At 44.4% G+C, this 20,954-nt stretch overlaps 1 protein-coding gene across 1 annotated transcript in view; it reads right to left on the bottom strand.

Moving 5' to 3' along the window:
- Positions 1-8,202, bottom strand: part of ENPP2 (ectonucleotide pyrophosphatase/phosphodiesterase 2) — a 102,577-nt gene extending 94,375 nt beyond the window's left edge. Inside the window, exon 1 of the mRNA XM_012723075.1 lies at positions 8,124-8,202. Coding sequence (XP_012578529.1) covers positions 8,124-8,144 — 21 coding nt within the window. The 5' untranslated portion in view covers positions 8,145-8,202. The remainder of the gene's footprint in view (positions 1-8,123) is intronic.
- Between the last annotated feature and the right edge of the window lie 12,752 nt (positions 8,203-20,954).

Here is a 20,954-nt window from a genome sequence, read left to right as displayed (position 1 = left end):
ATCCTCTCACCATCCCTGCACCTCTGGCCTGTACCCCAGTTCTGTATCCATAAATAAATAAAATCTTTATTAAAAAAAGAAAACAGAAACTTGTCTCAGTTCCTCGAGTTTAGAAGTCCAAAGTCAAGTCGCGTTCGCTCTGCAGGCAGTGAGGAAGGAGCTGCTCTGCCTTCATAGACGGCCTCCTTCTCCCAGTGCGTCTCCGACCATCTTCCTTCTACCTCAGTCTCTGTGTCTAGACTTCCCCCCTTTAAGGACATCAGCCTACTGGAGGGGGGCCGGCCCTGCTGACCTCACTTTTGCTGCCTCTGTAAAGCTGGAATGATGAATGTTGTGTTAATTTTATGAAGCAAAGGGATGCCCATATAACTGGTATAAGTTTCTGGTGTGTCTGTCTGTTTCTAGAAGCGATTAACATTTGAATCAAGTCAGTAAAGATGACCCTCCTCAATGAGATGGGTGATCCTATCCATCACAGACCTGAATAGAATAAAAGGGAATGGGGAAGTTGCTCTTTGCAACTGAGCTGAGACTCGTGTTTTTTTCTGTCCTCCATCCTGAGCATTCCAGGTTCTTTGGTAGTGGGATTCACCCTGAGACTTACACACCTGCTCTTTGGACTTTGAATTATACCACCAATTTTCCTCATTCTCCAGCTTACAGATGGGAGGTAAAAGGACTTCTTCGCCTCTATAATCAAGTGAGCCCATTGCTGTAATACATTTCAATAGCTAGACAGACAGATTGGTTGACCCATCAATCTTATTCTACTTCTCTGGCGAAGCCTGACTATTGATTCTGCTATTCTAGAAAACCCGAACTATATAGACCATCTCTGCAAATAAAGTTGCATTCTGAGGTACCAAGGATTAAGACATCAACGATGAATTTGGGAGTAGGATGGGAATAAAATGCAACCCATAACAACATCTTTTATTTATTTTGTTTAAAAGTCAAACTGATTCACAGTATTTCCCAACAAAGACCAGCTTCTCAGATGAAAACATTTCACTCTACAGCAGAGAACTACTAGCTTGTTAAGTGTCTAGGGTGACAAATTGCTTACTTTAGCATCAGCATCTAAGGTTACGGCCACAGCCTTTACCAAACACCAAAACATGAGGCCTGCCTCTCTTCTCAGACAGCTATCTTTATTTTGTAACCAACATGGCAACACTTTTCCTTGTATCTGGCTGGAGTGCAAAAATTTATCATACTTATACTATAGTCCACAGAAACTAAAGTTTTAGCTGTCAAACTCAATTCTTTGTCAAGAGATACATTTAGGGCCTCCCTGGTAACACAAGCTATCTGCAGCCATTGAAGCATTAGTTTGATCCCCGGCCAGGGAGCGGCCAGGGAGCTAACCCACATCGCATGGCAGACCTTTCACGGCTATCCTGCTGCTACCCTCAGGAGTGCATTTCATGGCTCCACCTGTTCTGTTCCCCACTCTGTCTCTAGTGAATCCTCAACATCCCACAACTCTGGCCTACACCCCAGATCTTATATGCGTAAATAATTTTTTAAAAAAAAATAAATATAATCAGAGGTTTTTTTTCTCATTTCTATATCACCTATAGGTTGCTGACATACTTTTAAATCAGAAGCTTCCATTAAATTACAGAATTAACAAGTGTATACACCTGTATAAATTAAAAATTATAAAATAAATTAAAAATTTATACACATGTATAAATTTAAAAAATAACTTTTTAAATAAATCAAAAATTTAGACACATGTATAAATTTAAAAAATAACTTGTTTAAAAGTTAAGCTTTGTGAAACTCAATATCCTTTTCAGTCATTAACTATGTGATTGCAGAAATCATAAGTGAGGCAAGAACTGTGGGTCTATGATCCTGGTAGCAGTAGCATTTTCATAACATCAACAAAGTAAAACTAGTCTGAGGGTTAGTTAAGCACAGATACAGAATGGAACCTAACACGTCCACTGACAACCTTGTTTTGAAAAATACATCATAGTAATACTCTTGGTATGTTGTCAGAGAAAAGCAGGTTCCAGACAGAAATGCAGCAACATCTCATTTTAAGACCACAGCTACACAGAGGAATAGACAAGGGTGAATATGTTAATATGCTTATCTCTAGCTAGTGAAATTGTAGGAACTATTTTCTCTACGTGCTTCTCCATTATCTAATTATTTTCTACAAAATCTGTGTATCATTTAAAAGACATTCTCTTCTGAAAGATTATCATCATAGACATAGCACCATTCCTAACAACATACTGTGAAAAATAGGGGCAGGACATCCAATATGGATAAAATAATAATGCATTCAATATTATAATGTAATCAATAGCATTATAACAAACTTGATGAAGGATTTAGCATTTACATTAGCCTTTGATGAAAATGGATATTCTCAGCAAAGTACATAGAATGCATGAGGATAATCCTCACACAGGAAACAGGGTAAGTAAACAAACATTGAGCAAAATGCTGGGTCTGCTCTGAAAGTAACAACTATTTCAATATGTGTAGTTCAGAGGTTCTCTAATAGGCTGCCAGGAGATGAAGCAGAATTGCTAAATTGGGAGTGGGGGTAGATGATCATAAAATTTACCATTCGACCTAAGACCCTTATGAGAGTGGAAAATGAATGTTCTTAATAGCTACTAGAAGACAACAGACAAGCACTGGACCACACAGGGCACCAGGAGAGGATCACAGAATGCTTTAAATGCTGGGCTAAGATGTTTGAACTTCATACACAGTCTTGGAATCTTGGGGTTGAAAGGAAATGGCAGTCCCTTCATCCTGACCATCCCATCCCTACTCCAGCTTTTCCAAGAACAAGCTGTGAGTCTTTGTTTAAATATCTCTGTGACAAGGAATGCAATTGCCTTGAAACAACTCTGTTAGAAAATTCTTCATCATGGCCCTCGCTGGTGATGCAATGGGTTAGGACACAGCACTGCAAGCTTACTGCAGCCGCTTCAGTGTGGGTTCAGTACCCCACCCTGGAGGTGACCCACATGATGCAGCAGACCTCTCCTATATCATCCGCTGCTCCCCTCAGCAGTGTAATTCGTTGATCTGCCTGTTCTGCTCCCCACTCTGTCTCTGGTGAATCCTCTTACTACCTCGGCACCTCTCATCTGTATCCCAGTTCTGTACGAATAAATAAATAATCTTTAAAAAAAAAGAAAGAAAATTCTTCATTGTATTGAGCTGGAATTGATTTCCCTATACCTCGCACCCAAATAGCCCATTCCTACCATCTCAGAGATAAGCACAATACTAATCTCTCTTCTACAGGAGAGTGGATAATGTAAAGACAGATAAATAGCACTCCATGTTCTTATTCTTTGTGGATTAAATGTTCTACAGTCATCTTTGCTATAGCATTACTGCAATTTGTCACTGCTTGCTTTTTTTTTTTTTTAAGATTTTATTTATGTAAGCATATGGAATCAGGGTATAGGCCAAAGGTGCAGGGACAGTGACAGAATGCACCAGAGACAGAGTGGGAAGCTAAACAGGCTGTCTGACGAAGTACACTGTTGAGGGGAGCAGGGAGGTGAGGAGAGGATCATCTCCCGGGTGGGGATAGAACTCATGCTGAAGTGGCTTTAGCTTCTTAGTGCCGCACTCTAACCCGCTGCACCACCAGGGAGGGCCACTACTTGCTTTTTATCTCCTAATTTGTTTTCAAAATATTTCACTGTTTTCATCTTGCTGCCATCTTGGTTAGGGCCATCATCCTCTCTCATTTGTTACCGCCATGTCTCCTGCGTGGTTCTCTCTCTCATTAGCCACCCTCCAACCCACCCCCCCATACTGCTGCCAGACTGATATTTCCACAACACAAACCTGATTGTGACAACCTGCTAATGGTACATTTTCTCCTGAAGGTGAATTACAGCCTCCCGCCCCTCAACAATAAGCTCTAGCCCACCAATGCTCTACACTCTTCCCTCTCATTCCCTCACCTCTGTCTCTTGTTTCGGCTCCTTGAATAGGCCTTTTGTCCTTCAGCTATTGAAAGTACTGTCACCTATGCTTGGAAGTGTCTTCTCTCCATGACTGCATCTTGATAACTCACATTCAGTCTCTAAAATGTCAACCCTGGCCCCAAGGAATCTGGTTTAAATACCCTTCTTTGGTGCTCCACAGGGACTGCTTTCTCCCCTTAAAGGAAGTGTAACATTAGAATCACCTGCTATTCATCTAGAACTTTTGCTATACCATGACTTCCATGAGAACAGTTCTGTCTTTCTCAGCTGTCATCAGTATCTAGTACAATAATCAGCCCAGAGTGTATTTGCCGGAAAATGCTAATCAATTAATGTATAGCATCAAGGTACAACTGTTCTAAATGTTGTCTGCACAATGCAGGATATAATGACTATCGCCTTCCACATCCTATAATCTATACCTTTCTTAATAAAACCTAATAAACCACACAATTTTTAGTTTATGCTCCTAACCTTTAACTACATGGTCATGACTTCTATCTTTATCTTCTGTCTCTCCTTCCTCCACCTCTTCTCTCTTCTCTTCATTATCCTCTCTTCTAGTTTCTCATTCCCTCTCCCTCCCTCTACCTCTCATTGCTCCCTCTCACCCTCACAAACACAATAATATGCACCATGTGTAATACTTGTTGCATCGATCTCTGCATATTCCTCCCCAAAATAAAGTTAAAATAGGCAACACTTACTGATAGCTTTGAACTCCTAATCTTTATGCATTTGTCTCTTTGCATGGATGTCCAGTGATATTAAATAAAACAGAAATGAAGATAGAGTCCACCAAAATCTACCATTTGTTAATCCACCTATTAACCAGTTAAACAGTCTTCCAATCTAGAAACCGATCACAAGATCTGGGTCATTTTTTAAAGCAATTAATGATTGGTCCTCAAATTGAGTAATGTTAGTTGAATATAACCAGGCTCCAGGTGTTTTCACATACTTTAGTTACAATTTCCAACATGTGTTATACTTTTTTAATAGATAATAAAATTATCACTCAGAAAAAAATCCCACATTTAGTAAGTACCAGAATGGGAACATACACAGAGGTCCAATGGCTTTAGGTTCAAGGTCAATACACACATTATACTGGGATTCTCTTGAAAGAGAAACTATGCATAACTGGTATTGGGTTGATGCCTAATAATCACCATCTACTCTCCCAAATATCGCTTGAATGAAGTAAGCCTATTGATAAACATTCTCAAGCTGAGCTTCCTGACAACTCAAGGGGGCCCAGGGTCAACTTATTTGAACTCCTTCAAAGTTTGTCACAAGTGCTCAGTGTGGTGTATTATACATATTGTTTCCTCAAGTGAATAGTCACCTCTGAATCTCCAATGGATCATGGTTCCAAATGGAAACAAGTTGAAGTTCAATCACTCTCTCTAGAAAATAATCATCATTCACCTCTCTACCTAGAATTTCAGATGCATCTATTTCTCTCTTTAGAAAACACAGCTACATGTTCTCATCTTTAGTCTCCCAAGCTTCCATCACCACTAGGAGCCTTGAAAGATCCCGCCTACTGTCCTTCTGAGACCCTGAACACCTTCTCAGTTATCAAAAGATACCAGCTTGTATCTTTGATACCAACTTGTCTCTTAGAAGTCCCCTATCCTTCAGTATCCTCTTCCCATGCCACATTCAAGCCTGAAAAGGAGTCCTTTATCTTCACAAAACCAAAGCAAAACAAGTCTTTCCTACAGCTTTTCCCAGCTTCGAGTAAGTTTAGAACAAAGGGTAACAAAGTGAAAGACTGTGCTCCTCCTGGTAGCCAGGGCTGATCACCCTTCAGTCTCATCACACTGTGCTTGATGGTCACTTTCAGATAAGAGTGTGTGTCTCTGCCCCCTTATTCAATGTCTGAATATGATAGCCACAGACAGGAATACATTGAACATCCCATATGGACCCCACTAAGACCAAAAGAGCTGATCCTTGCCCTCCAGGAGTTTACAGAGCAGTGGGGGGGGGGGGGACAGGAAAGGAAGTAGACATTATGCTAAAGAAAGGCAAAGGTTCAGACACATGGAATAAAGAAAACTGGGAGAGTCACCTCCAGGGATGAGGAACAACAGATGGCTTGGTTCTTTTCCAAGAGAAAGTGGCTTTCAGCTGATTCTTAAGGAAAAAATGGAAGTAAGATGCAGGCCTAAGAGAAGGACAAAGAGGAAAGTCAGGTGCAGTGAGTAATTTAATACACCTAAGTTGTGCACAATAAGTACATTAAAATGGGGGAAGAGAGTGAGTGGTAAGAGGGGAAACTGAAGGGAATGAGGAAGGGCAAGTCATGGAGAACCACTACACACCTACAATTCTTTATTCTCCAAAGGAAAACAGCAGGAATCTACTAAAGACTTTAGGAGAAAGATCTCATGGTCATATTGCATTTTAGAAAGGCCACTTGATGTGCACAGTAACAAGGTGTGGGTGAACAGATGGCCCCCAAATGTGACAGATGGACGTGGAGACCACAATCAAATATAGGGAAGTGGATGCTGATTGAATAAGACACTGGCAAGACAGAGGGAGACACAGGAGTTTGCATGAAATGGGTGGAGGTGATATGACATGGGAGCCGGTTCCATGTCGCAAATGAGGACAGGAAATCCTGCAGGCTGGTTCATTTGGGTCTGGCTTGGACAAGCCGGGGTGTTATGTGAGCAGTAGAGAGCAGGCGAGGAGGCAGGCCTGGGAGAAGGAGGGAGAAAACATGCATTTTCAACAGGCTGTTCTATAGATGTTCCCTGAGACACCATCAAGGAGATGCATTATACAAAAGGCTGGAGTTTGAGAGAAGGGACCTGGCTGAGCCAAGGTTGAGGGACTGACTGAGGGGAGTCTACAAAAAGGCCAGGGCAAACCAACACTGATCCAGTCAAGCTCTTTACAGGCATTAAAAGGTTTGTGCTATGGGCTTAGCTACCAAGAGGTCTTCCTGGCCCCTAGTCAAGGTGGTGTTCAAGAGCCAGGACAGATGCCAGCAGATGGGTGTAAAGGAGTCACTAGGTGTGAGGACACAGAGCTAGGGAATGACAATCGTTTTTCCCAGAAGGTTGGTGGGAAAGAGAAGAAAATGGAGAAGGCAGTGGGGGGTTGGGGGGGGAGCAAAAACCCTATAAACGACTAAAGAACTGAACTGAGGAAAGCCTCTTCCCCTCGGTGAACTGGGTGTGTGATGAATACATAAACAGATGCCAGACCGCTTCCTCTGCGTCCTGCTGAGACTTTGTTTTCTGAGTCTTTATCTTTGGGAAACGGCTCTGGGCTTAACCTGTTAAAATGAAACCAGAGGACAGCAGTGCAGCGAGTCACCGAAACCCTTTGACCCACCATTCGCACCTGACGACGCCGTGTGCATCGCGCCCTCCGAGCGGCCCCACCTGCTGTTAGCCCCAGGAGAGTTCCAAGCCCAGATCAAAAGCCCCCTCCCCGACTCGGTGGAGATCTCCGGCTCCCTCACTTCTCACCCCAAATCAGCCAGATCCATTTGAAAGGCTAGTTCACAGGGTTAAGTTACAAAGGGCCTGGGGCTCGGGCTGGGCCGGATCTGCGCTCGGCAGTTAACATCGTGTCCTTTGTGGATCCCCGAGGGGACCCGGCCGCGTGCGTGGGGCTCCCTCCATCTCGGAGAAAGAGGGATGGAGTCGGTGTAGGATCCCAGAGAACAAGACTGAAACCGACGGCTTTCAAAATTCCCATCCGTCTCACAAAGCCCTTGTGCAACAGGTAAACAAAACGCCTCGCGGCCCCAGCAGGACAGAACTCACAGAGCCCTGGACCCGCTGTGCCCTGGGCCACTCGCCCTGGGCACGGACTCCAGCCCTAGTGAACCGAGACCCGGCCCCGGCCCCACTTTGCAAGGTCTACCCGCTCGTCTACCCGAAACCCGGCACTGATTTACAGATGCACAAAAAAAAAAATCCCTGACCAGGAAAACTCGAAATGACTTAAACGCTGCATCCTGTGCGCTGGAAGTTGCTCCAGCTGAGTGCCCGGGAACGCAGCCCAACTGGGACTGGAGGCCCTTTGCAAGGTTTCTCTGCTGACAGAACAGCAGCCTGGCCGCGGGAGCACCAGCAATGGAGGCCGGGAGGAGAGAGGCGCCTACCGTACCCGATCGTGGCGGCGGGTCATGCTGCGGGCGTGCGGGAGCGTGCAGGGGCCGGGCGCTGCCGACGCGGCTCGCCTGCGGGTCCGCGGACCGGTGAGCTCTGCCCCGGCGCGGCGGCCCCGGCTGCTCTTGTTTGCACTGGCCCGTTTGCTCTTGGGATTTCTCCAATGCAGATGTAGTCAGGGGGCCGCTGCCCCGGGGGACAATGATTCCATTGGAGGCTGGCCTTTGACAAGACTCACACATGACCTTTGACTAAAATGGCTTGGGGAAGGAAAGTGTCCCCAGGCTGGAGACGCGGCATCCAGGCTGCCGTCCACATACCCACCCCCACCCGTGCCAAGTTAATTTTTGATCCTGTAATCTTCCAAGAGAGTCTCGGGTGTCGTTTCATTTACCTTTTCTTCTTCATTCTGTGGGATTCTTTCCGGGTTCTGAAAGGGCTGGCTGCATAGGCGTTCCGCTGTGCCATTGGGACTTCCCTGGCTTCCAGGTTAAACCCGGCTGGCATATACTATAGAAGTTTCTCTAACTCTGGGGGATACTGCCACCATGTCCCCCCTACAGCACACTAGTTTACAAAGAGCTTTGCACAATCATGCTGGTATTTGGCCTCCCAACCTATGCTTAGGAGGCCAGCCTATTACGGCTATTTTACACATAAACAGAAACTCCAGGAAAAATAAGATATTTGCCCAATCACCTAGCCAGAAAGTGAAATCTGGAAACTTTCTGTAAACCTCCTGTCTACATCTCCAAACCATCCACTTCCCTGCTGGATGATGACCCACTGGCACTATTGAATTATAACCTGATTATATGCATAAGAGAAATTATAATAGCAGCTATGACCATTTTTTTTAAGATTTATTTATTTGTGCAAACAGAACTGGGGTACCGGCCAGAGGTGCAGGGGCGGGGATTCACCAGAGACAGAGTGGGGAGCAGAACAGGCAGATGTACTGAAATATACTGCTGAGGGGAGCAGTGGGCGGGCGGGTCAGGAGAGGTCTGCCATGCCATGTGGGTCACCTCCGGGGCAGGTGGGGATAGAACTCGTGCAGAAGTGGCTTCAGCTTCTTAGTGCTGAGATTTAACGCGCTGTGCCACCAGGGAGGGCCCCAATTTTATTTTTTAATGATAAAAGTGCATGTTAGAAATTCTGTTTATATAATTGCTGTTTGGGTTATATAATTGCTGTTTGGGTTATATAATTGCTGTTTTGGGTTGGGGGGGTCATCCAAATTTTTCTCTTACAAGTTGCTAAAGGCTGCCACTTGAGAGATCCAGACTGCCATCTGAGATGTGGGTAGAAATCAGGGGTTCCCCTAGCTCTACAATGGCCCCTCAACACAGCAATGCCTTTCCCCTTCTGTTTCTGAATCCTCTTGATGGGAGAAGGGGCTGTGGGATTGTGAGGCGAGGCCAGGACCTTATATGAAGAGGAGGGGCGTGATGGAGGTCTGCAGAGATGTCTTCCACTCTGGGCCTATGTTCCTGTTGCAGCATAGACACCCCGGAGGTGGTCACCCTTAGAACCAGCTTGGAAGGGGCAGCCAGGAGAAGAGAGTTCTCTCTCTCTCTCATGACTGATCAGAAGACATCGCATACAAAAGCCTTCTTGGTGCCTTCATGGAAATAAAAAATACATCCTGTAGCAGGATCAGAGGGTGTGGGAAGCATGTCTAGACAGAGGATGTGTGTCTGGACCTCGACGAGCCTCCTGTATCACTCTAGGGAATCTGGAATTCATCCTGCGAGGCTGAATGTTTAAGACAACTAGCCCTGTGTTATCAGAACTCATCAGAAAAGCATGCAGGAGTCTAATGTTATTCTAGGACAAGAAAAAAATAATATATATAGGTACATCTTGGTGGTTACGGCATTTGCTTCATCAAATAACGCAATTTATTCTTCCTAGCTACAAAAATGCAAGTAATATATGTAACTCTGCTGAGCCTCAGTTTTCTCAGCAGTAAATTGGGGGTTATGGTATAGGCTCTGAGCATTAAATGAAATTGCACTGGTAAGCCCTGTGCCTTTCTCATGGCCTACTGTTGCATTGGATAAAAGGTAGCTATTGTCACACCAACCGCGACAGTGTTCCACTGTGCATTTTCCCAGCAGGAACAAGGAACACCCCTTCCCTCCTTCTGGTCCCCCCCCACACACACACACTAGACTCCTGGCTTTTGACTGGTTTGTCCTTTGTCCTTTCTGCTGGTTATCTTTCTGCCCCTCCTGTCCCAATCCAAAGCTGCATATGTTTCCATCCTTCTCTCCTCCCACTCCCTAGTGTCACTGCCACTCTACTCATCTGCAAAATTCTCCCCAGTAGCCAGCTGCTAAAGTCACACATCTGCAGCCTTGGCCGGTGCCCGGCACCCCTGTCATCCTCACAGCATCCCGGCCAACCCATGCTCCAATGACAAAGGGCCACTGTCCCCATGTCTTCAGAGCCTGAGCTCACTCCCACTGACTTTCTTCCAGGGCAAAAGCTCCTTTCCCCCAACAAAGTTACTGTTGCTATCAGGATGGAGCTCTGTCTGCAGCCACGTCTGCACCCTGAAGCCTGTCTCCAGTCTGGACATTCCCCGCCCCCCCTCTGAGGTACCCCTCCTTCTGTGTGGTATGGAATCTCTTTCTCCCCATTCCCTCTGGGACATCCTTTCATAAGCCATTCCCATATCTTTCCATTTCTTTTTTTAAGACTTATTTATTAATGCATTCAAGAACTGAGGTACAGGCTGAAGTGCAGGGAGTGAGAGGATTCACCAGTGATAGAGTGGGGAGCAGAACAGGTTGATGGACTGAAATACACTGCTGAGGGGAGCAGTGGGCGGGTCAGGAGAGGTCTGCTGTGCCATGTGGGTCACCTCCCTGGCCGTGGGTCGAACTCACGCTGCAGTGACTGTGGACAGCTTCATACTGGTGTGCTTTCGTCTCTTGCCCCACCAGAGAGGGCCTCTGCCAATTTCTTCTCTGCAGATTTTACCATTTTATGTTTTCAGTAGATATTTATAAAAGAGATAGCACATGACTTGGCAGCCTTAGTTTGGGGTATACAAGGAAAATAACGCCCAAAATCTAGAAGAGCATTTAAGTTTATCCATACAATAAACGTCGTTTTTTTCCTAATGTGGTCTGAGTATGTATCTGTTCCCCCACCACCACCACCCCCCACACACACACATACACGAGCCAGCTGCCTGGCACATAGTTTGTTTCTTTGTTTAGAACTTTCCTTAAAGTCACCTGCTCCAAAGGGCCCTCTCCTGACCAGCCCATCTAAGAAGCCCTCGTTCCTATTATTGGCCGTCTGTTAACCTCCTTTGTTTCCTTCAACCTCCTTTGTTTCCTTTATGCCATTTGCCGTGTGTGGTAATGAAAGCCTCCTTTGTTCACTTAAGGCCTAGTTTCTGTTGCTTCTGCTAGTCAGGACCTTCCTCTTGGGCTGAGTCCCCTGCCCTGTGTTCCATGTTCTCCCCCTGGTGCCCGATAGGTTCTCAGGAAACATTTGTGGCTTATGAACTCTTAAACGCCAGGACCTCCTCTGCCTTAATTTTTCATGTCCCTCTCCATCGTCTCCGGCCTACTGGTTCCTGACACTGGCTACAATTGGAATCCCCTGGTGCCCAGTGCCCCTCAGATCATTATCTCTGGGGGAGATCTAGCTATTGGTTTTGGTAAGCTTTTTGACCAATTCTAGAAACCAAGTTTGAGCCCACTGTCCTAACCTCTGCCTGACACACAGGTCACACTGTATAAAGAAATGATGAAGCTGTTTGCCTTCTGTTCATCTTTCAGTCCTCTTCTTCTTGATTTCTCCCCCATGGTTTGTTACCCAAGCAAGTCCTGTCCTCTTATTTCTTCAAGCTTCTCTACTGCTTCTTCAACCAAGAACATCTACCCCCAATCTGGGCTCCTTAGGAGTTTTCCTGCTAGACTCTGGTAAAATCTGGGTTTGGGTTCAATGCCACCTACGCTACTAGGTCTGTCCCAGTCTCTCAAAAAAACCCTGTGTCTCCCTGCCTTCTTGCACCTGTCCCTACTAGAGAGTCAGGCTGTCGTACTTGCTGTGACATGATTGTTCTGGATAAACAGCCATTTCTCCTGCAATACCCATGTGGAGCATGCAATACCCATGTGGACTCCCCTGCCCTCCGCAGATAAGAGCAAGTTGATAGATGAAAGTATTAACATGTGAATGAGTTTGTTTTAAGATTTATCTATTTATGCATACAGAACTGGGGTACAGGCCAGAGGTACAGGGGCAGTGAGAGGGTTCACCAGACATGGAGTGGGGAGCAGAACAAGTCTACACTGCTGAGGGGAGCAGCGGGCGGGTCAGGAGAGGTCTGCCACGCCATATGGGTCACCTCCGGAGTGGGGACTGAGCTCATGCTAAAGTGGTTTTAGCTTCTTAGTGCTGAGCTTTAACCCGCTGCACCACCAGAGAGGGCCCAACATGTGAATGATTTTTTTTTAAAGAGGTGCCTTACATTTATGTTTGTTTTCATTTTTTAAGAGCTTTGTTGAACTACATCACAAAATGTACAATTTCTCACATTAAATTGTGCAAGTCAATGGTTATCCAAAGTTACCCAATGATTAAGTCACTGCTAACCTGCTATAGCTTTGCCTATTCTGGCTGCTTCATCTAGATGGAGTCCTCTAGGGCCTGTTTGTTCAGGTTGGCGTCTTCTACTTGTGAAGACCTATCTATCTATAAGCCTCTCTTTGTCATTGAGTCAATGTGACAGAATACAAATTCTGGTAGGAATTTGGAGGAGAAACCAAGGTAATATTTCCTAGGCCATATTACACAGAAACCTAGTAAAATATCCAAATTCCAGAGTGGGGGTGGGGGAAGAGAGACATTTATTACACCTGCTACCATAGGAAAAAAAGAAAGAAAGGTGAGCAGAGGATGGCTCAGCTCTGCCACACCAGCCCTGTCCCAGCTGGGACATTCAGGCAGGACCCTGTGTGGCATGAGGATCCCACACTGAAGGACAACTGCAGGGTCAGACTCTAGTTTTACCATGTGCTGCTTGAGACTGTCAATTCATTCCCTGCTTCCTCCTCCTCAAAAGAGGACACAAATCATCCTAATATGGTTGTAAAGATTAAATGAGGGCTGGCGTATCTGCCTAGGACTCTAAATGTCTAATAAATACACATGCTACTGTTGTATAATCACAGCAGTATATTGTTGCGCTTCTAAGTGAGTGGGAATTTGGGTAAGAAGGTCCTGTCACTTTAAAAAAATAATGCAGGGCCTCCCTGATGGCTCAAGGGTTAAAGTCTCAGCACTATCAAGCTATCATCAGCCCCTGTGGACTGAGTTCTATTGGGGGCCAGAGAGCTGACCCACAGGCTCAGCAGACCTCTCCTGTCTCACCTGCGGCTCCCCTCAGCAGTGTATTTCAGTAGATCCATTTGTTCCATTTGCCACTCTGTCTCTGTTGAATCCTCTCACCCCCATACCTCTGGCCTACACCCCTGTTCTTGTGTGCATAAATAAATAAAAATAAATCTTTTTAAAAATTCAAAATAATAAAACCAAAACTTGAAAAAATAAAAATAATGCCAACCATTCTTCTGAGAATCTTTATACAGCATGCAGATATCTCTCTGGAAATGGTTGCCCGTGATCTGCTTGCAGAGAGTAGGGACAATGGCAAGATTAGCTAAGATGAAGAGTAATTGTTAATGGAAAGTGGGGGAGAGGAGGTGGGTTAGCACCACTGCTGGCATAAAATTAGTGGAAGGAGCCTCGTTCTTCCTACCAAGTGATCAAGGGAGCGGTAGAGGATATTGGCTCCGTGGGCCTCGGGGTCATGGGCTGGGGTCGTATCTGCTCACCTGCATCCTCTCCAGCAATTGCTTTCTTGTCCTTCCACTGTTAGAAGATGCCAGTGGCATTTCTGCTAAGCCCCCTGGGGTGTGTCTTAAGTACATCTGAAAGCAGGCCTGGAGTTGCTGACCAGAGTTAAGTGGCTGCAGGATTATCAGTGTTGCTATCAATTGCCAGATAATTACCCTAGCAACACCAGAGAAGGTTTTCTTGTATGTAAACTCCAAGGGTCTGTTTAGAGCATCTTCTAATGCTCTAGAAAGTCTTTCTTGCATATTTGACAGACCTCTGTGCATTGAAGCTCAACCTTCTTTCTAGCCTGCCTCCCTCTGTGATCCTACCAAATCCTGCCCATGCCTGTGACATAGCCCTGGACATTGCTTATTCCCTCTGCGTAGGACAATGAACACCTAAAACACAAGGGCATTTGCCTTTTATATTTGTATTTCTTACCAACGAGTCCTGGACCTAGCACACAAATTTCTCAAATTTTACAGAAATCTATCACAAGCCTACTCTGTGCTAAACTTCAACACGCAAGCACTTCTTGGAAGCCAGGCACAGGTAACTCCATCAGGCACATAGGGATAAGTTTGTCCTCACCAAGTGTCCAGTGTGTTAGCAGAGAAGATATTGGGGATCAAATTCAACTCTCCTGATACCTTACTCTGTTATGACAGGACTTTTTCCTTTGATTAAAATGGCAGCATTTTTAATGTGGTTTGAAAGTTAGAGAAAACATGAACGATTATTTTGTTTATGAGTATTTTTTCTAACTTATTTACTGACCCACAAAGAACCCCTGAATTGGTGGTTGAGGTCACGGAGACGAACCTCAACCTCCCAGATGGTTAACTCCACTATTGTCTGACTCTGTACTTTCCACAACCCAGCCTGCTGCGTTGCATCTCATCCACGCCAGGGTCGACCAAGGGCCTGTAAAAATTTAACTCAGTGTGATTGCACAACCATGAAAGCTCGAGTTGCTTTTGGGGGTTATGAATGAGATTCTTCAATTGTCTGCCGAAAATGTTTCCAGTGGGAGGAAAAGCAGAACAAGTTGTCACAAGTATAAATGTCCTCATCAGACTCTAGTGAGATTATCATATAACTACAGGATGTAAGGGACACTTGTTTGGGTCAGCGTGGGGGGCAGACAGATCCTGTTTTGTTCCTCTTCCTACTCCTTTGTTGAACTTTAATTATCAAGAACCAATTCCCCCTTTGGTCGCTTGGTTGGATTGTTCTCTACTTCTATTTGTGTATGCAAATAACCCAGCTCATCAAATTACATAGATTAGGTACAGGCAGTTTTTGTATGTCAACTGCACCCCTATAAAGGTAAATGGATATACAACTGATGTTAGCCAAAAGGCCAAGAAGCGGTAGAGATAAAGGAAAGAGAAGAATCAGCGATGAGTCCAGGCCTTCTGACTTCAGCCACTGGATCTCAAGAACTACCATCACCTGAGCTTAGACCCTAAAGATCGTGAATTCACTTTAAACTGTATTCAGTTTAATTAAGAATTTTTATTTAAAAACTAAGATAGGAGCCATCTCCAAATACCGCCCCCCCCACCTGTTCCAATATACTCTATACATACTAGGTGTTCAAAATATTGCTTGAATTGAAGGTATAGTTCATCATACTTACAGACTTTCCACTCTCTAATCTTGACTAACCTCTCTGTCAAATTGCAAGTGAAGATGAATCCCACCATACTGATCTAATATAACATCATATAACATTTATCCATAGGCAAAACTAAGAAACTTCAACCCTGGGTGTATGCCTAAGAAATTATATTGTGATAATAATTTTCATTAAGTGGGGGAAAGAGTCAAGAAAGGAGAATGTTATTATTGCAACCACAAATTGGTCCAGGGCCACACGTGGCTTCCAATTTCACTACAAATTTCAGAGAAGCCATAAAAGATTCATGTGAAATCTGGTTGGCTGATTAGAAACATGTGAAGGCACCCCCCCCCAACGGGCACGTGTTTCACATTTCCTACTCCAAGGTTGCCAAGTATTAATCAGCATCTGCCCTATGTTATTCCAGAAAACAGAATCACCCCAGCTGGCCTTTGGAAGGGCAGGACTGACTGAGGTTAGGAGACTATCCATGAACCCAGGCCATCTATAGACCGAGAACTGGCAGATACATGCCAAGCTGAGGGGTGTCTGCCACATCCAGCTTCCCCCATCTTCCCTGAGCCAACTCCCTATATTCCCTTCCAGTTCTGGCCCTCGGCCCAGTCCATGTTCACCTCCATATCATACGTGAAGAGGGAATTTGGGGAGGCAATCTCTGAAGTGAGGACACTGTTACTTCATCCTGAACCTCCCTCCCTCCCCAGAACACAGATTCCAGGATGGAAAAGGCCAGAAAGCTTCCAATTTGAAACCAGACTCCACCATTCCTTTGGGTAATTTACTTAGCCTCTTTGAACTTCGGATTTCTTCATTTACAAAACAATAATGAGACCAACTTTGAAACCAACTTTGAAGGGGTGTTATGAGGACCGAAGAGATAATGCAAAAGTCATACATGTGTGAAGTTAGCAAACATGGACCCTTCTTGTTCTCGTCCTTTTGTACAATGACCTCCCCCACAAGTGTCGCTGAATACAGATCCACTCACAGAAGGAAATGGGTCCCGTTTACACAACACAGCAACTGGGGACCTCATCAGTTTCATGGAGGGCCCCTGGACTCGGAAGGCACTATTCAACTGGGTCTTCAGGAAGGAGTAACATTCATTGGGGAGGAACGATGGAGGCTCAGAGACATTTCAAGCAAAAGGACTAGAACAAAGACACAGGCCATGAATATGCTCAAGAAACAATAACCAGCTCGAGAAAAAGATAAAGAGTGAGATGTTGAGAGATGGAGCTTGGCAAGGTCAATGGGGCTTGTTTACCAAGAGCCTTGTCCTACAGCAAGCCTCTGGCTTTAATCCTGTAAACAAGGCAGGCTCACTAAAGAGGCTGGGAATGCTCTCCTGGGCATTTTGTTGTATTTTGCTTTTAGTATTTTCTAGTCTCATCAGGAGACTAGAAAAAGTGCAGCAGAACGAAGAGATCTAATAAAAAATAAATTCTCTTACTCTGGGTCAGTAGAAATCATTATTCTTTCTCTTTTCAGAAAATTTACATGTATAAATAATCTTCTAGAGAACAATATTTATATACATCACTGTTTGTGCTTTAATCCTGCCTTACAATGTGTCATGGAGATATTTCCAAATAAGCATATTTAATTTCAACTCATTATTTTAAATAGCTCTATGGTATTCCACATACATTGTTGTGTCATCTTTTAAAAAAAAAGATTTTATTTACTTATTTAGTGTAGAACTAGGGTGTAGGCAAGTAGTAGGAGGGTGAGAGGGTTCACCAGAGACAGATTGGGGAGCAGAACAGGCAGATTGACTGAAAAACACTGCTGAGAGGAGCAGTGGGCAAGACAGGAGAGGTCTGCTGCACCATATGGGTCACTTCCCTAGTGGGGATCAAATTCAGGTGGAAGGTGGTCGGCCTTTGGTGGTAGCACTGAGACTTAACGACTAGGCCATCAGGGAGGCCCTGCTGTATCATCTTTTATTGACTCAATCCCAAATTGGTACAGATTTCAGTTGTTCTCAATTGTTTATAATTATAAATGAGGCAACCAGGTATCCATATAGCTTTGCAAATATATGTTCCTGTAGAAGAAACTACTAAAACTGATTTGCTAGATCAAAGAGTTTGTGCTTTTAAAATTTGAGAGCTAGTTTCAATACAAACATCACTATTTTCACTTTCAAACACCACTGGAGTTTGTATCTATTTCCTCATCCCCTTAACATTATTCTGCTATCAAACTTTCAAATTTTGGCCAATCAGATAAGTTAATCTTTTATTTCATTGTTTTGACTTCCATTTCTTTGACTGAGTGAAGATGGGCAACTGCCCTTATGTTTATAAAACATGTGTACTTCTTTCTCTGAGAAAGCTTTTAGAATTTTCCTTGCCAACTTTTCTATTAGTTTGTGGTCTTTTCTTGCTCATTTATAAAATCTCCTTATATATTAAGAAAATAGGCTAGCTGACCATGATTTTATTTATGACTTCTAGACTATCCAGGTCTTAGAAAGGACTCTTCAATGCCAATATTATTATTATTATTTTTAAAGATTTATTTATTTATTCATACTGAACTGGGGTACAGGCCAGAGTTATGGGGCGGTGAGAGGCTTCACCAGAGACAGAGTGGGGAGCAGAACAGGCAGATCAACGAAGTACACTGCTGAGGGGAGCAGCGGGCGGGTCAGGATGCCATGTGGGATCACCTCCGAGGAGGGCGGGGATCAAACCCATGCTGAAGTGGCTTTAGCTTCTTAGTGCTGTACTCTAACCCACTGTGCCACCACAGAGGGCCTGCCAATATTATTTTTAATCCACCCCTATTTTCTTTCAGATTTTTTGACTTCTTATTTCATGTTTGCAGTGCTGGGGAAGCTGCAAATCTGATTTTGCTATACAGTATCAGATAGGTCTTTATGCCTTTATGTTTTCTTTTCATCGATGACTTGACCCTTATTTAAATCTGTTGACATGCTAGATGTTTCTGTTCTTAGTTCACATCTTTTAGTTACATTTTCTTTTTTATTTTTAAAGATTTATTTTTTTTATGCATACAGAACTGGGGTACAGGCCAGAGGCACAGGAACGGTAAAAGGATTCACCAGAGACAGAGCAGGGAGCAGAACAGGCCAACTGATGAAGTACACTGCTGAGGGGAGCAGCGGGCGGGTCAGGAGAGGTCTGCCTCGCCATGTGGGTCAGCTCCCTGGCCAGGGATTGAACACCTGCTGCAGTGGCTGTGGATCCCTTGATAGTGCTGGCTTTAATCCATTGCCCCTCCAGGGAGAGGCCTTATAGGTCTTTTCTGAGGTGACTGAAAATAAAATTGTCTTTTCTGTTTTGTTTTTCTTTTCAGTTGGTTTTTAGAAAGTAGAGTTGGGGTTTCAATAATTTTCCCCCATTTTTAGTGAGAATTCCTCCACTGAAGATAGTGAAGTAGGAGAGAATATACTGGTATAAAATGAATTATGGTTTCAACAGAATGACTGAAGCGGGAGAGAATGCAGGAAGGGAAACCAGTACGGAGGCAAGAATTAGAAGAGAGATGAAGCAAACCTGCTTGGGGATGGTAGCAAGAAACCGAGGAAGGAGCACGTGGCAGTTGACAAGATTTAAAAAGGAAGGAGAGAGGGAACAGAAAACGAAAAAGCAACTTGAGAGGAAATAGAGCAGAGGGAACATTATGCTTGTTTTTTGTTTTGTTAATTTTATAATAGTTTATTTTTACATATGTTTGTGCATTTTTCTAATTTTTCCATCTCAGTCGCAATCCCTCTGGGCTTCCCATCACCAAATCACCCTTGTGCCATCACCATAGTCCAGTGCATTTCCCTCCTCCACTGTTTTTGATCCCATTCCCCACTCCACCCCCACAAAATGTCTCTGGTATATAATGTTATGGGAACGTTATGCTTGCTTTTAATGCTGAAGTTTTGGGTTGTTTAAAGGAGGCTGCTGGAAACCCAGCCATGGGATTCTGGAACAGTGGGGCAAAGGGGCGTTTCTAAAGTCTTCAGCAGGCAGAGAGGTGTGGTGGATAAAAATGAATTATTTGCCAAGAATGGTAAGATACTGTGAGAAGATGGTGAGGCAGAACCTGGAAACACCAGGCCTTCAGGGGCTGTGGGGAAAGCAGAGTAGGAAGGAGAGAATTGTAGAGGCAGAAAGAAAACAAGAGGCAGTGTCTGTGTGGGAAACCCGAGAGAATGCCGAGGAGAGATCTATATCCATCATGTCAGGTGTTGAAATGGTGATAAAGCAAGCTCCCAATCTGGCAACTGGTGAGAGCAACTTGGGGAGAAAGGGAGAGCTTAGAGGGGAGACGACAAACTAGTATGAAGGATATAATATGTACCAGGCAAAATACTGTTTTGCATATGCCATTCCAGTCAGTCTCTTCCAAAATCCCCCAGAAGAGGAAATAGAGGTTAAGAGACTTTAAGTGACCTTTGTGCAATCATGCAGAAACTAAGGAGGCAGCAAGATGGACTACCAAGCCTGACCTGCCTTCAGAACACCCTCCCAACTGCCACTATGTCAAACTTCAAGTCCAAGTAGAGTCAAGTAAATTGTGTGGCTGTAGACTGGTCCAGCTCCTGTGGAAAACAGTAGGGAGATTCCTCAAAATATTAGAAACAGATATAGGGGTCTTCCTGGTGGCATAAGGGGTTAAGTCTCAGCACTATGAAGCTATCCACAGCCACGAGTTTGATCCTGACCAGGGAGCTGACCCACATGGCACAGCAGACCTCTCCTGTCTCACCCACTGCTCCCCTCAGCAGTGGATTTCAGCAGCACAGGCAGCTGTTCTGCTCCCCACTCTGTCTCTGGTGAATCCTCTCTCACACACACTTCTGGCCTACACAGGTCTTGTATGCATAAATAAATAAAATAAGCCTTAAAAAATAAATAAATAAAATAAAAACAGATACAGCCTATAATCCAGCAATTCCACTTTCCTAGGTCTCTACCCAAAGAATACAAAACCACTAACCTGAAGACATGTGTATTCCTTATGTTCATTGCAGCACTATTTACAGTAGCCACGCCGTGGACCTTGCCTGAGTGCCCAAGACAGATGAGTGAGTCAGGAAGACCACTATAAAAACAGATGAATTCTTACCATTTGTGATAACATGGATGGAACTAGAGGGATTATGCTAAGCAAGATTAGTCAGAAAGAGAAAGGCACCCTGGGTGGTGTCACTGATATGTGTAACATAGAGAAACAAAACAAAAAGCCATATAAAACCAAGCCAGTAAATAGCCCTGGAAATCTGGTTGCAGAATTAAGGCCACTGGGGGGTGGGTGGGTGTGTGGGAGAAGAGCCAAGAGGTGTGTGTG

This window comes from Condylura cristata, unplaced genomic scaffold (assembly GCF_000260355.1).
Source record: "Condylura cristata isolate star-nosed mole 26May11 unplaced genomic scaffold, ConCri1.0 scaffold00009, whole genome shotgun sequence".
Lineage (NCBI taxonomy): Eukaryota > Metazoa > Chordata > Mammalia > Eulipotyphla > Talpidae > Condylura > Condylura cristata.
This window is presented reverse-complemented; position numbering and strand designations above follow the sequence as displayed.